Source organism: Musca autumnalis, unplaced genomic scaffold (genome assembly GCF_047663935.1).
Source record: "Musca autumnalis isolate F117 unplaced genomic scaffold, ASM4766393v1 scaffold_5, whole genome shotgun sequence".
In the NCBI taxonomy this organism is placed as follows: Eukaryota; Metazoa; Arthropoda; class Insecta; order Diptera; family Muscidae; genus Musca; species Musca autumnalis.
In genome coordinates, this window is record NW_027412088.1 from 95,350,570 (window position 1) to 95,365,963 (window position 15,394).

Below are 15,394 nucleotides of genomic sequence, written 5' to 3' on the forward strand. Positions count from 1 at the left end.
CTTTCAGAGTATATTACCACACGGCCTGAAAGTGTCACAGGCTATATAAATCTTAAAAATTCCGCCCCGATCTGGAGATATAGCCTCAGGATCGGAAGTACCTCCAAAAACTGTAGACTTTGTATGCTGATATCTAACGAACGATTATCGATACAGTCTTCAAATTTGGTATGTGTGACGGAATTTGGTCTAAAAATAAATTTGCCAAAGTAATTTGAAATCGGCTCAGATTTGGATATATATTGTCGGCCGATTTAATGCATTTGATGCATAAAACACGTTTTATATGCCCAATTCCAATGAAATTTGGAATGTGTGACGGAATTTATTGCAGAAATAAATGTTCCAAACTATTTTGAAATCGGTTCAGATTGGGATATAGCTCCCATATATATTTTCGGCCGATTTCATGTATTTTCTACACCAAACACGCCATGTATGTTCAATTTTGACGAAATTTTGAATCTTTGACGGAATTGATCCTAGAAATTAGTTTGCCAAATTATATTGAAATCGGATCAGATTTGGATATACCTCCAATATATATTTTTGGCCGATTTCATGTATTTTATGCAATAAACACCTTATGTTTGTCCAATTTTAATGAAATTTGAAATATGTGGCGGAAATTTATCTACAAAATTGAAATCGGTTCAGATTTTCATATAGCTCCCATATATATTTTCGGCCGATTTCATGTATTTGATGCACCAAACACGCTATGTAAGCCCATTTCAATGAAATTTGGAATATGTGGCGGGAATTGGTCTACAAAACAAATTGGTAAATTATATTGAAAGAATTTCAGTCAATAGAATTTCAGGAAATGCACGAGCGTACAAATCCATTGATACTGTGGCAACTGAAGACAACGCGGTTAACTATCCAGTTGAATTCCTAAGTTCGTTGGATCTTCAGGCTTTCCACCACATAATTTAGTGCTAAAAGTTGGTGTTCCTATTATTTTATTAAGAAACATAGACCCACCTCGCCTTTGCAATGGTACAAGGTTAACAGTAAAAAAAAACTACATAACTATTTAATTGAGGCAACCATTATTACTGGGAAGTATATAGGTTCAGATGTAATTCTACCCCGAATCCCTCTAATAGCAACAGAAACGCCCTTCAATTTTAAAAGATTGCAGTTTCCTGTACGTTTGACATTTGCATTGACTATAAATAAATCCCAAGGGCAGACTCTTCGTGTATGCGGCCTAAATTTAGCATGTTCTTGCTTTTCTCATGATCAGCTCTACGTTGCATGTTCACGTGTTGGTAGACCGGCCGATTTGTTTGTTTACGCTCCTGAAGGAAAAACAAAAAACATTGTATATCCTAAAGCATTACAATAAATACTTTACTTTACATTTTTGAATTTATTTCTATCTGATTTTAAAAAAAACGTAAAATTTCAAATGCATATCAATCTAAAGGGGTAGCGAAACGCACCGGGTTCAGCTAGTTAAAAAATGTATGCGGAGTCTAGACAATGCGTAGAAAAATATGATACCAAATTTATAGAGATTGGGTACATAAATTGCATATTATGGCAACAACAAAAGAGAAAAACTTATTGTTGGAAAATATTGTTGCAAATATATTTTTTGGTTTGATTCGAAAAATTAGAAAATATATTTGGGAGTTCTCCAACTATTTCGCTAAAATCCCATACAATAATTAATGTGTACTGTTAAAACTTCATCAAGAAATGTGGTTTACCATCGTGAAAGCTTATTTGCTTACTGTGATAACTTATAAGGATAGGCAATATTGAAATTACAATCATTCAAAAAATGTGGAAATTAAAAACTTATTATTCGCGAATTAGTTAAAATTAGTTGATGCGCATCCGTTTTTGGATACAGCGAATCAATCTCTTTCATATTTCGATGTTTCACTCAGCGGTCAAAATCTAAAAAAACAAAAAAACATTAAAGTGGGTAAAAATCGCGCAATTTGCATACGATTTTGATGCGCATCCGGTTTCAGTAGAACCCATCAAAAATACGTCTATATACACATATTTCAAACAGATTCTTCAAGAACCGCGGATGTGCCTCCACATTCTATTTTTGGTAAAAAACCCATATTACTCACGAATCTCTGTAATTTATGACACGCGTTTTCGCACATATTATAATCGCGTATAAAGGATTCCATTTACGTAAAAAATTTTAAAGAAAATCGCGGTTTAGTACGCGGATTTGTCAAAATAAATTTTTGCTGATTTTCCAATTTTCAGGGTATCTATATCCGCGGTTTTAGTGGATGGATTCGATCGCGGAAAAAAACTAAATTCACGCGAGGTACAAAGGAAATTGAATGGCGCTTGTAAATTTTAAACGCAAAAAATAGGTTTTTAAAAAAATTCACGCATCAAATATTGGCCTTTAGACTCCAATTTCTAGGATGCTGTTAGGAGCACACTCATGATATATGCAGTAAACCACGTAAAATCAAGAGTTCTATAATCCTATTATGAGTTTTGAATATTATCTTGTTGCGCGTCCGAATTATTAAAAAATTAAAAAAAACCCCGAAATTCCGGCTTTAAAATGTCAGCATCAATTTTAGGTGGATGAAGTGGATATATCGAAAAATGATACACTAGTATCATATTGCCCATGAAGTATTCTTTGAGTCTTTCTTTGGGCATATGTCTATAAAATGTAAGGTTAAGCCAGAAATCGGAAGGAAGCATAAAAAAAAACTTGTTGACTTCAACCCATTTTTACCTATTTTTCTACATTGATGCCAACACAGCTTCCACGTAAATTACTTTTAATGGTCGATATTATGGGATCCCTCCTAAAAAAACTTCATTTTAAAGAATGTATATCATTCTATATAGAATATGTTAACAGTACGCGAATTCTGAATGGTTGAAACTCGGATTCATCGATTGTAAAACATTTTTGGTTTTCGCCATATAAACTGTATTTTTCTCGAAATCGACCACATTAATATATGACAATTGATTTATTAGTTTTCTGCCAAAAAGCTACGTAGTTTTCTCGAAAAAATTATGAAAAATTGTTTTTATTGAGCTTTACAACTGGGGTCTCCTTTTGAGGCTAAGCACACTAAACCCACTAAACACCAGTTTGAAACTTGGTCATGAAATGCTTATAATTTTTATTGCATGTAGTCCTTATGATTTGTATTGCCCCTTGAAAGCTTAAAGATTTTCTCTCGCGGAAGAATTCCGTCCAGACTATTCTCGTGCAAAAAAGGAAAATCGACAAAAACTTTCTAACTTTGATGTTTTTCAATTTAAGATTCGGCAGAAACAATATTGATATGCTCGAATGTATTCGAACGAATGTCCTTTCTAATGAATATGTAAGGAAAATCTAACAAATTAGCCTATATAGGCCAAAATATACGAAAAAGTTAAAATTTTGTTCATATTTTATTCATTTTAGTGGTATAGGAATTCAATCTCGGAGTCGACCCGGAGTCGGAGTCGGAGCCGGAGTCGTGAAAAAAACTCGTCTGGAGTCGGAGTCGGAGTCGAGCCAAAAATACCTCGACTCCGAAACCCTGTACACTATAATTCAAAATTTGTTAGTACCATCTTAGTATTCAACATAATGCATCTAGTGTTTAGTGTACAAAATCACTACACTCACTGCAAAAAAAAAAATTGCATTTGTACGGATTCGATTGTCGTGTTTATGGCGGTGCCGAGGTAGACGAAGTCTTTCAGAACTTCCACAGTTGGTCCGAATTATGTGGAATTCGAATTGGAATTGTGTCGATTCCAACCACTTTGTCTTTCGCCGTTTACTGCCAGACCCACTTTAGCAGATTTTCCTTCGAAAGGTATCAATTACTTGAAGGTATCGACATATATCGTCAGCAAGTAAAATATGACTATTGGTGTAAATTGTGCCATTTCTTTTAACATCTGCATCTCTTATAACCTTTTTCGGCATGATTGGTATGGTTCAATATCATTGACCTTAGGCTTTAGTCGTTCACATAATATCCCTGACACTATAATGCCCCTAAAATTAGAGCATACAGTCTTATCTCCTTTCTTGTGTTCGTTACACAGGATGCTCAGGTTCCAATCGTCGGGTACGATTCCTTGCTGCTAGATGGTGGTAACTAGCAGCTGCATACACCTTATCGACGTGTCGCCTCCGGGATCGGCTGGGAGGCAAACGCCTCCTGCGGCCATATAATTCTTCAGCTGGTTTATTGTCGACTATACCTCATCTTGACCGGGCGGTATACATTCAATGTCATATTCTGGGATTGGATCTGTGGTATCTTCGTCGCCTTCGCTAGTATTGGATACCAACAGTATGGACAAATGTTCTTTCCATATCCTTAGCAACCTATCTTTATCAATTACAAAATTGCCTGCCTGTGCCCAATCCATCACTTTGATGTTTTACTTTTTGGTAGAATTTTCGGACTTCATTCTGGCTTCTGCAACTCTCGATTTTTTCACACTTCCGCTTATCCATTTCTCTGTTTTCCCTGCAGAAAAAACTATTCTCCTCTCTCCTTTCCTCTCAATACTACTCTCGTGCGTTACGCGCTGCTACTAATTGTCCTGTACCCACAGATGAAGCATTTTTCTCTTCGGTAGCAGCACGATATTCCTGGTCTACCATGGATTCTGTGATGGCGGCTTCTGGTATCCATGTATGGATTTAGCGGTTTTTTGCATGGAGTGGGCAATAATTTGCCACTGTGCTGATATGTCATCGGAACGACAAGCGCTTTGATTAAGCAATTGGGTCAGTTAAGTGGAATATGCTGTGGATATCTGTTGTGATGGCAGCTTATCGATGGCCAACTTCAGTGTTGTGTCTGTTCGTATGTTATTTGCTACGTTTAATCGGCTACGTACATTTTCTGCAACAACATTCGCACTTCTGAACGATCGTACATCCAATACCCTAAATGAATCTCTTCCATCAATCACAACGTGATCAATTTCATTTTTTTGGTCTGGCGACAGCCAGATGCCCTTATGAATGTCGAGATACTTAAATCTGGTACTGCTAACTGCCTTGTTTTATGCCGATTCGAAGTCCTAATTCCATTGTCACTGGCATTAAAAATGCTCATATGTTTCTTCTAAGCGTTCGTAAATTAAATCTTAGGTCTGTTCGCCATTATCTTCAGTAACAGCATGAGCCGAAACTAAACTAATGTTGAAAAATTTAGATTTTATCCGATAATAGCAAGTCATTGTCACTGGGGTGAAGCTGGAAACCAGATGTTTTAACCTCTGACTTACTACAACTCCACAACCAAACTCATGTTTTGTGTCGTGACAGCTAAAATACCCCAGTAAAAATAATCATAACAAAACCCCATATTAATACATTATTTTAACAAGGCCATGTCGCTCGTAATAAGTGGTTATTTTTGGGCCGCTAACTTGTTCAACTACTTATTTCAGTGGCCCAAAAAATAACCACTTACTTGACGTCTTTCTTTATCCATCGTATTTCCTGTATGGCAGTAATATCGGCCAGATGTATTTTTCAAGTACATCTGCCAATGAGCAAACTGCACCTTCTCTATAAAGAATCCGGATATTCCAGGTGCAGATCCGCAGATCATGATCCTTAAAACGTTTGCGGGGAGGTCAGTGTCCACGTGTGATGGAAGAGGGACCAACTTAAGCCCTGGGATTTGCCATATTTAAGACAGTCAAGGTCATTGCTTGGTATCTTTCATATCCTACGTCAGCCAGATGAAGGTCCACATGTTGCCCTCATAGAATGAATGGTACCTTCACTTATTTGACATTTTGAATTGGAATTGAGCAGGCTAAAATTTTGTGTTTACTCTTCGCTGGAGTTAGAAACCGTTTTAATACAATCTAAATAGAAGAATGACATCGTGGGACGTATTTGGTGTTAATTGGTATTATTTTTTTTTACTCCCTTAAGTACAAGAAGTAAGAACGGCGTTAAGTTCGGCCGGGCCTTACTTCTTATATCCTCCACCACGAGTTGTATTGAAGTAAAATGGAACAATTAGAAGACTAAATACCAAATTTCCGATATTTCGGTAAGATAATGTGGCTAAACATAAAAAATACGGAAAATCAAGAAGTACGCTTCTATGGGGAATATAGAGAAATTCGGTGGAATATTGAAGCCACAATCTTCAAAATACCGAAAATCGGGAGGTACAGTTCTATGGGGGCAATATGAAGCCGTGGACCTATACCTACAAATTTCAGGTGGAAAGTTTTGTACCCACAACGAAGACTAAATTTCGGTTGAATATTTAGGCCACAACTTTCAAAATACAGAAAATTTGGATATAGCGTTCTAAGGGGGCTACGAGTATATGAAGGCGTGGACCTATACCGACAAATTGTAGGAAAAAAAATTTTATACCTCCAACGAAGACTAAGTACCAAACTTCAGCCATTTGAGCCATTTCGCTGTGATAATGAGGCTGAAAACTTCAAAATATCGAAAATCGGGAGGTACCGTTCTATGGTGACTATATGAAGGCGTGGACCCGTACCCATTAATTTCTAGGGGAATATTTTATACCTCAACGAAGACTAAGTACCAAACTTCAGCCATTTCGGAGGACTATTGAGGCCACAACCTTCAAAATACCGAAAATCGGAGGGTACCGTTCTATGGGGGCTATATGAAGGCTTGGATCTATACTGACTAATTTCATGTGGAAAGAATTATACCCCCAACGAAGACTAAATACCTAATTTCAGCAATGTCAAAATGCTGAAAATCGGAAGGTATCGTTCTATGGGGGCTATATGAGGGCGTGGACCTATACCAACAAATTTTAGGAAAACAAATTTTATACCTCCAACGAAGACTAAGTACCAAACTTCAGCCATTTGAGCCATTTCGCTTTGATAATGAGGCTGAAATACCGAAAATCGGAGGGTACCGTTCTATGGGGGCTATATGAAGGCTTGGATCTATTCTGACTAATTTCATGTGTGAAAGAATTATACCCCCAACGAAGACTAAATACCTAATGTCAGCAATGTCAAAATGCCGAAAATCGAAATCGAAAATATATGAAGGCGTGGACCTATACCGACAAATTTTAGGAAAACAAATTTTATACCTCCAACGAAGACTAAGTACCAAACTTCAGCCATTTGAGCCATTTCGCTGTGATAATGAGGCTGAAAACTTCAAAATATCGAAAATCGGGAGGTACCGTTCTATGGTGCCTATATGAAGGCGTGGACCCATACCCACTAACTTCTGGGGGAATATTTTATACCCCAACGAAGACTAAGTACCAAACTTCAGCCATTTCGGTGGAATATTGAGCCACAACCTTCAAAATACCGAAAATCGGAGGGTACCGTTCTATGGGGGCTGTATGAAGGCTTGGATCTATACTGACTAATTTCATGAGGAAAGAATTATACCTCCAACGAAGACTAAATACCTAATTTCAGCAATGTCAAAATGCCGAAAATCGGAAGGTACCGTTCTATGGGGGCTATATGAGGGCATGGACCTATACCAACAAATTTTAGGAAAACAAGTTTTGTACCTCCAACGAAGACTAAGTACCAAACTTCAGCCATTTGAGCCATTTCGCTGTGATAATGAGGCTGAAAACTTCAAAATATCGAAAATCGGGAGGTACCGTTCTATGGTGGCTATATGAAAGCGTTCACCCGTACCCTCTAATTTCTGGGGGAATATGTTATACCCCAACGAAGACTAAGTACCAAACTTCAGTCATTTCGGAGGAATATTGAGGCCACAACCTTCAAAATACCGAAAATCGGAGGGTACCGTTCTATGGGGGCGATATGAAGGCGTTGACCTATAACGACTTTTTTCTGGGAAAATGTTTTATACCCCCAACGAAGACTAAGTACCAAACTTCAGCCATTTCAGTGTGATAATGAAGCTTAAACCTTAAAAATACCGAAAATCGGGTGGTACCGCTCGGTACGCATTAGAGGTTAAGGAAATAAATTATGGTTCAGAGAAAAAAATATTTAAAAATGTCTCAATTGTTCTTATGAGAAAAGTTATGCATAAGTCGTTAACAGCTTTCCATATCTATTCATGACAAATCATGAGTGCAAGTGATCTGGCATGTCATCTTTTTGTAATTTTCACTCATGAATTTTATATGAGAGTGATCGCCAAAAGATGAAGTTATTTTTTGGATCCTAAGCATGTCATTTTATCCAATGCGTTGGCATGTCATTTCCACCAATGCTTTCAACGCCTTGACAAGTCAGTTTAACCAATGCTTAGGCATGAAATTTTCATGTCTTGTTTGGAAAATGAAAAATGCTGTATTTAAATATGATTTTCATGACCACCAAACTCTTTATTAGTTCAAATAAATACATGAAATATTCACAACTAATTTATCAGCAAAAAAAAATTATATAAAAATTGCAATTTAACACTGTCGCTGTACCGCAACAGAGCTTATTTTCTCCGCTCTCCTCATTTTGATTTTGTTTCATCTTACAAAGTGTTTTTTCTATTATTTTCCTAACAACCATCGACATGGATTCCAACTGCACTCCTTTACGAATTTCATGTTCGTGAATCACTTTTAATTTTATAACAAAATGCCTGTTCCAGAACCTGCAAGAATCTACACGTTTTGTAGTTCATGTAGTTCTGGAACAGACCAAAAACCTTGGAAATTTATACTCTTTGGTTCCGGGTAGAAATGATATCGCAGATATCTACAAATCGACTTGCGTTTAGGGATCTCTAGAGAAAAAAATGTAACGAACGGAGAGGAGAGACTTTTTCAGGAAATTATTAATTAATTTTTAATATATAACATTTTCTTTCCAAAAGTCGTTACTTCATTCTTTTTCACATTCTTGATCCTTTTCGTTTTGTACTCCCATATGTGTCTCCTGTGGTAATCAAGGAAATGGAAATTTTAGAAAGGAAGGTTTTACGTCATTGTGTTGGTAAATACTATGAATCAAATTGCAAGCGTTATTCTAATAAGATAATTTATAAGGAGTCCAAGGTTACTCCTATAGGGCTGTACGTTTGTGACTTGATTTCAAAATTTGTTAATCGAGTTAGTGATCATTAAAATTGTTATGTATCATTGAGCTAATTCCTACAGGTTGTGGTGTAGGGTATCACATGGTCGGCCCCGTCCGACTATAGCCTTTGCTTACTTGTTAGTATTTGGGATAGTAGTAACAATTTGATGCTTGTAATTTCATAAGTGCAAAAGCATCAGTAACATTAACGGTCTTTGTAATCAAGGACCTAAAATATTTTTATCTATGATTCTCATGGCAGTACGAGGCGTACTATCGATAACCCGACTATCGTTTGGATTTGTGTCGTAAAACAAAGGTTACGTCGGCCACCAAAACAAGTTATTTGGGTTATGTGCCGAGAATTATTTAAAACTTAATTGCTTCTGAGTCCGACTATCGATAGTTTGCCAGCCTGGCAGAGGTTGTGGTCTCAATATTCCTCCGAAATGGCTGAAGTTTGGTACGTAGTCTTCGTTTGGGTATAAAATATTCCCCCAGAAATTAGTGGGTACGGGTCCACGCCTTCATATAGGCACCATAGAACGGTACCTCCCGATTTTCGATATTTTGAAGTTTTTAGCCTCATTATCACAGCGAAATGGCTCAAATGGCTGAAGTTTGGTACTTAGTCTTCGTTGGAGGCATAAAATTTGTTTTCCTACAATTTTTCGGTATAGTTCCACGCCTTCATATACTCGTAGCCCCCTTAGAACGCTATATCCAAATTTTCTGTATTTTGAAAGTTGTGACCTAAATATTCAACCGAAATTTAGTCTTCGTTGTGGGTACAAAACTTTCCACCTGAAATTTGTAGGTAGAGGTCCACGGCTTCATATTGCCCCCATAGAACTGTACCTCCCGATTTTCGGTATTTTGAAGATTGTGGCTTCAATATTCCACCGAAATTCTCTATATTCCCCATAGAAGCGTACTTCTTGATTTTCCGTATTTTTTATGTTTTAGCCAAATTATCTTACCGAAATATCGGAAATTTGGTATTTAGTCTTCTAATTGTTACATATTACTTCAATGCAACTCGTGGTGGAGGATATAGGAAATAAGGCCCGGCCGAACTTAACGCCGTTCTTACTTCTTGTACTTAAGGGAGTAAAAAAAATAATACCAATTAACACCAAACACGTCCCACGATGTCATTCTTCTATTTAGACTGTATTAAAACGGTTTCTAACTCCAGCGAAGAGTAAACACAAAATTTTAGCCTGCTCAATTCCATGTTATTAACATTTTCAAAATGTTAAATAAGTGAAGGTACCATTCTATGAGGGCAACATGTGGACCTTCATCTGGCTGACGTAGGATATGAAAGATACCAAGCAATGACCTTGACTGTCTTAAACATGGCAAATCCCAGGGCTTAAGTTGGTCCCTCTTCCATCACACGTGGACACTGACCTCCCCGCAAACGTTTTAAGGATCATGATCTGCGAATCTGCACCTGGAATATCCGGATTTTTTATAGAGAAGGTGCAGTTTGCTCATTGACAGATGTACTTGAAAAATAAATCTGGCCGATATTACTGCCATACAGGAAATACGATGGATAAAGAAAGACGTCAAGTAAGTGGTTATTTTTTGGGCCACTAAAATAAGTAGATGAACAAGAAGTTACTAAAATTCATATGTACATATTTACTACATATTCTAGCTGCCAAAAATTAACCACTTATTACGAGCGACATGGCCTTGTTAAAATAATGTATTAATATGGGGTTTTGTTATGTTTATTTTTACTGGGGTATTTTAGCTGTCACGACACAAAGCATGAGTTTGGTTGTGGAGTTGTAGTAAGTCAGAGGTGAAAACATCTGGTTTCCAGCTTCATCCCAGTGACAATGACTTGCTATTATCGGATAAAATCTAAATTTTTCAACATCAGTTTTATTTCGGCTCATGCTGTTACTGAAGATAATGGCGAACAGACCTAAGATTTAATTTACGAACGCTTAGAAGAAACATATGAGCATTTTTAATGACAGTGACAATGGAATGAGGACTTCGCCAGCCTGGCAAACGCCTGGCATACATATCATCTCAGCCATTTAAGTTAATACCTTCCATTTTTGTACACAACTTTACAATCCACCCCGTATAATTTAAATGTTCTAATATTTCCTCATGGTAAATGCAAGTATTTCTTTTGTTCTAGATTTTCAATGATTACTGTGATTAAGACGACGATCTGCAATCAGGATGGATTCAATGGTATACGGAGGTATACCAATCCGCCAGGGCAAACAAAAATAACACTGAGCAGCTGAGCGTATTGAATGAAAATTTTCAGAAAAAGGAAAATGAACTTAAAGACGTATTAAACAATCTGGAAATTAAAATCGAAGCTAAAATCGAACAGATAACAAGTGAAACAAACAAACATATTGATAGCCTGAATGAAAAACTTCAAAAACAGCAAACAGAGTTCAAGGAAATATTTACCAGTATGGAAACGTTGATAAAAAATCTGGAGAGTGGTGTGAAAAACATGATGGCTGAAATAAAAGACGAGGAAAGTAAATATCGCCAGACACTAGAGTCTAGATTAAACGACATATATCAGCATTTAGAAACTAAAGATGGTGTCTCGCTATACACAAATAAGTGCTATCAATATCCCTCTGACAGAATAGTTATACAGCGTCGAGTAGACGGGACAGAGGATTTCTACCGTCCATGGAATGATTATAAACAAGGATTTGGCACTAAAAGTCGTGAATTCTTCATTGGACTTGAAGAATTACATCGACTTACCAATGGCTCAAATGGCTGAAGTTTGGTACTTAGTCTTCGTTGGAGGCATAAAATTTGTTTTCCTACAATTTTTCGGTATAGTTCCACGCCTTCATATACTCGTAGCCCCCTTAGAACGCTATATCCAAATTTTCTGTATTTTGAAAGTTGTGACCTAAATATTCAACCGAAATTTAGTCTTCGTTGTGGGTACAAAACTTTCCACCTGAAATTTGTAGGTAGAGGTCCACGGCTTCATATTGCCCCCATAGAACTGTACCTCCCGATTTTCGGTATTTTGAAGATTGTGGCTTCAATATTCCACCGAAATTCTCTATATTCCCCATAGAAGCGTACTTCTTGATTTTCCGTATTTTTTATGTTTTAGCCAAATTATCTTACCGAAATATCGGAAATTTGGTATTTAGTCTTCTAATTGTTACATATTACTTCAATGCAACTCGTGGTGGAGGATATAGGAAATAAGGCCCGGCCGAACTTAACGCCGTTCTTACTTCTTGTACTTAAGGGAGTAAAAAAAATAATACCAATTAACACCAAACACGTCCCACGATGTCATTCTTCTATTTAGACTGTATTAAAACGGTTTCTAACTCCAGCGAAGAGTAAACACAAAATTTTAGCCTGCTCAATTCCATGTTATTAACATTTTCAAAATGTTAAATAAGTGAAGGTACCATTCTATGAGGGCAACATGTGGACCTTCATCTGGCTGACGTAGGATATGAAAGATACCAAGCAATGACCTTGACTGTCTTAAACATGGCAAATCCCAGGGCTTAAGTTGGTCCCTCTTCCATCACACGTGGACACTGACCTCCCCGCAAACGTTTTAAGGATCATGATCTGCGAATCTGCACCTGGAATATCCGGATTTTTTATAGAGAAGGTGCAGTTTGCTCATTGACAGATGTACTTGAAAAATAAATCTGGCCGATATTACTGCCATACAGGAAATACGATGGATAAAGAAAGACGTCAAGTAAGTGGTTATTTTTTGGGCCACTAAAATAAGTAGATGAACAAGAAGTTACTAAAATTCATATGTACATATTTACTACATATTCTAGCTGCCAAAAATTAACCACTTATTACGAGCGACATGGCCTTGTTAAAATAATGTATTAATATGGGGTTTTGTTATGTTTATTTTTACTGGGGTATTTTAGCTGTCACGACACAAAGCATGAGTTTGGTTGTGGAGTTGTAGTAAGTCAGAGGTGAAAACATCTGGTTTCCAGCTTCATCCCAGTGACAATGACTTGCTATTATCGGATAAAATCTAAATTTTTCAACATCAGTTTTATTTCGGCTCATGCTGTTACTGAAGATAATGGCGAACAGACCTAAGATTTAATTTACGAACGCTTAGAAGAAACATATGAGCATTTTTAATGACAGTGACAATGGAATGAGGACTTCGCCAGCCTGGCAAACGCCTGGCATACATATCATCTCAGCCATTTAAGTTAATACCTTCCATTTTTGTACACAACTTTACAATCCACCCCGTATAATTTAAATGTTCTAATATTTCCTCATGGTAAATGCAAGTATTTCTTTTGTTCTAGATTTTCAATGATTACTGTGATTAAGACGACGATCTGCAATCAGGATGGATTCAATGGTATACGGAGGTATACCAATCCGCCAGGGCAAACAAAAATAACACTGAGCAGCTGAGCGTATTGAATGAAAATTTTCAGAAAAAGGAAAATGAACTTAAAGACGTATTAAACAATCTGGAAATTAAAATCGAAGCTAAAATCGAACAGATAACAAGTGAAACAAACAAACATATTGATAGCCTGAATGAAAAACTTCAAAAACAGCAAACAGAGTTCAAGGAAATATTTACCAGTATGGAAACGTTGATAAAAAATCTGGAGAGTGGTGTGAAAAACATGATGGCTGAAATAAAAGACGAGGAAAGTAAATATCGCCAGACACTAGAGTCTAGATTAAACGACATATATCAGCATTTAGAAACTAAAGATGGTGTCTCGCTATACACAAATAAGTGCTATCAATATCCCTCTGACAGAATAGTTATACAGCGTCGAGTAGACGGGACAGAGGATTTCTACCGTCCATGGAATGATTATAAACAAGGATTTGGCACTAAAAGTCGTGAATTCTTCATTGGACTTGAAGAATTACATCGACTTACCAAGAGTCGACATTACGAATTGGTAATTCTTATGGAAGATTTTGAAAACGATTGCCGCTATGCCAAATATGATCATTTTGTGGTGGCCAATGAAACAGAGAAATACAAACTTAAAAGTTTGGGTGAATACAGTGGTACAGCTGGACATTCAATGAAATATGAACTGGGTATGAAATTTAGTACCGAAGATCAAGATAATGATTTGTGGAATGAAGGAAATTGCGCCAAATATCGGAGAGGTGGTTGGTGGTATGCCCAGTGTTCTATCACGTAAATACTCGTAGTTTTTCAATTGCTAACTAAACGTTGTTTGATTTAATTTTTCGATTATCTTTTTAGTAATCCTAATGGTCAATATTTAACAGGTACAACTACCGATAAAAATGGAATTTATTGGTATTATTTTCGTGGTGAGCTGTATTCGTTAAAATTTGTTGAAATGTCCTTAATTCCCAAATGAAGTGTAACGTTCGACCTGGCAGAATTAAATTATTAATTACATAATAATTAAATTCTGAATAATTTCAAACAAATATAAAATATAATGTCCATATATTACCGATTTATAATAAGTAATCAATTACAATTAAAACTGTGCATTATAGTTTCGATTTGGAATGTCAGTAAGTAAGTATTGTTTTTCTTCTTTTAAGTGTGGACCTGAGTGCGTAATGCAATGGTAGGCATTGTGACTCACAAGAGAGCCCATGTGCTCTAAGTGAGCGTAAATTTGTTATCGCTCACAGCCTGTGTAGATCAATGGTGCACAAGAAGAGAATGCTATTTTGGGTTTTTGTATGGGAAAGAGAGTTGTAGTTAACTTTTTCGTAAAGACGTGTGCATGGCTGGTGTAGATGCTAACACGTTGTGAACAACAACAAATTTACGCTCATTGAGAGACCCAAAAATTTTCTCTGCCTCACTCTGATCTAATGGGAAATTATGATTCGTTTCTCTCTCTATCTCGGGAACAAAATTGCCGAACATTCGTCGAGAGTTGATTTAAAGGCAAGGGAGAGCTTTTTTGTGTCTTCACGATATTGCTTGTTTTTTTAGTTATTTTGCAGCTGTTAAGTGAATAAGACGTAACGGAACAAGTTATTTTGTGATGAAATTGGCACATGTTTTACAATAAATGAAAGTGTAAGATTGTAAACACATTTTCTAAAACGTTGTTTATAATATTGTTATTTCTATTTTAGCCCTTTCGGCCCCAACGTTGCTTATAAGCAACTTCGATTTTAACGTCGTTTTATTTGAAACTAACGGAATTTTTTCCTCAAAGAACACATTGCTTTGGCTAATTGTAGTCCTAAGAATGCAAAAATTATAAAAAAGTGCCAGTTGTATTCCGATCAACAGAACTACGATGCATTATTCAATGTGAAGTCTGGAAAATCACGGCATGTCAAAAATCGATGTGTACAGTCCAAA

At 36.6% G+C, this 15,394-nt stretch overlaps 1 protein-coding gene across 1 annotated transcript; it reads left to right on the forward strand.

Annotated features, from left to right (window-relative positions):
* Positions 1-11,160: 11,160 nt before the first annotated feature.
* On the forward strand, positions 11,161-14,438 carry LOC141386695 (uncharacterized). Its single transcript, XM_073955614.1, has 4 exons — positions 11,161-11,173; positions 11,217-11,552; positions 13,387-14,230; positions 14,300-14,438. The coding sequence occupies exons 1-4, from the start codon at positions 11,161-11,163 to the stop codon at positions 14,418-14,420; spliced, it is 1,314 nt and encodes a 437-aa protein (XP_073811715.1). The 3' UTR covers positions 14,421-14,438.
* The last annotated feature ends 956 nt before the right edge of the window (positions 14,439-15,394 follow it).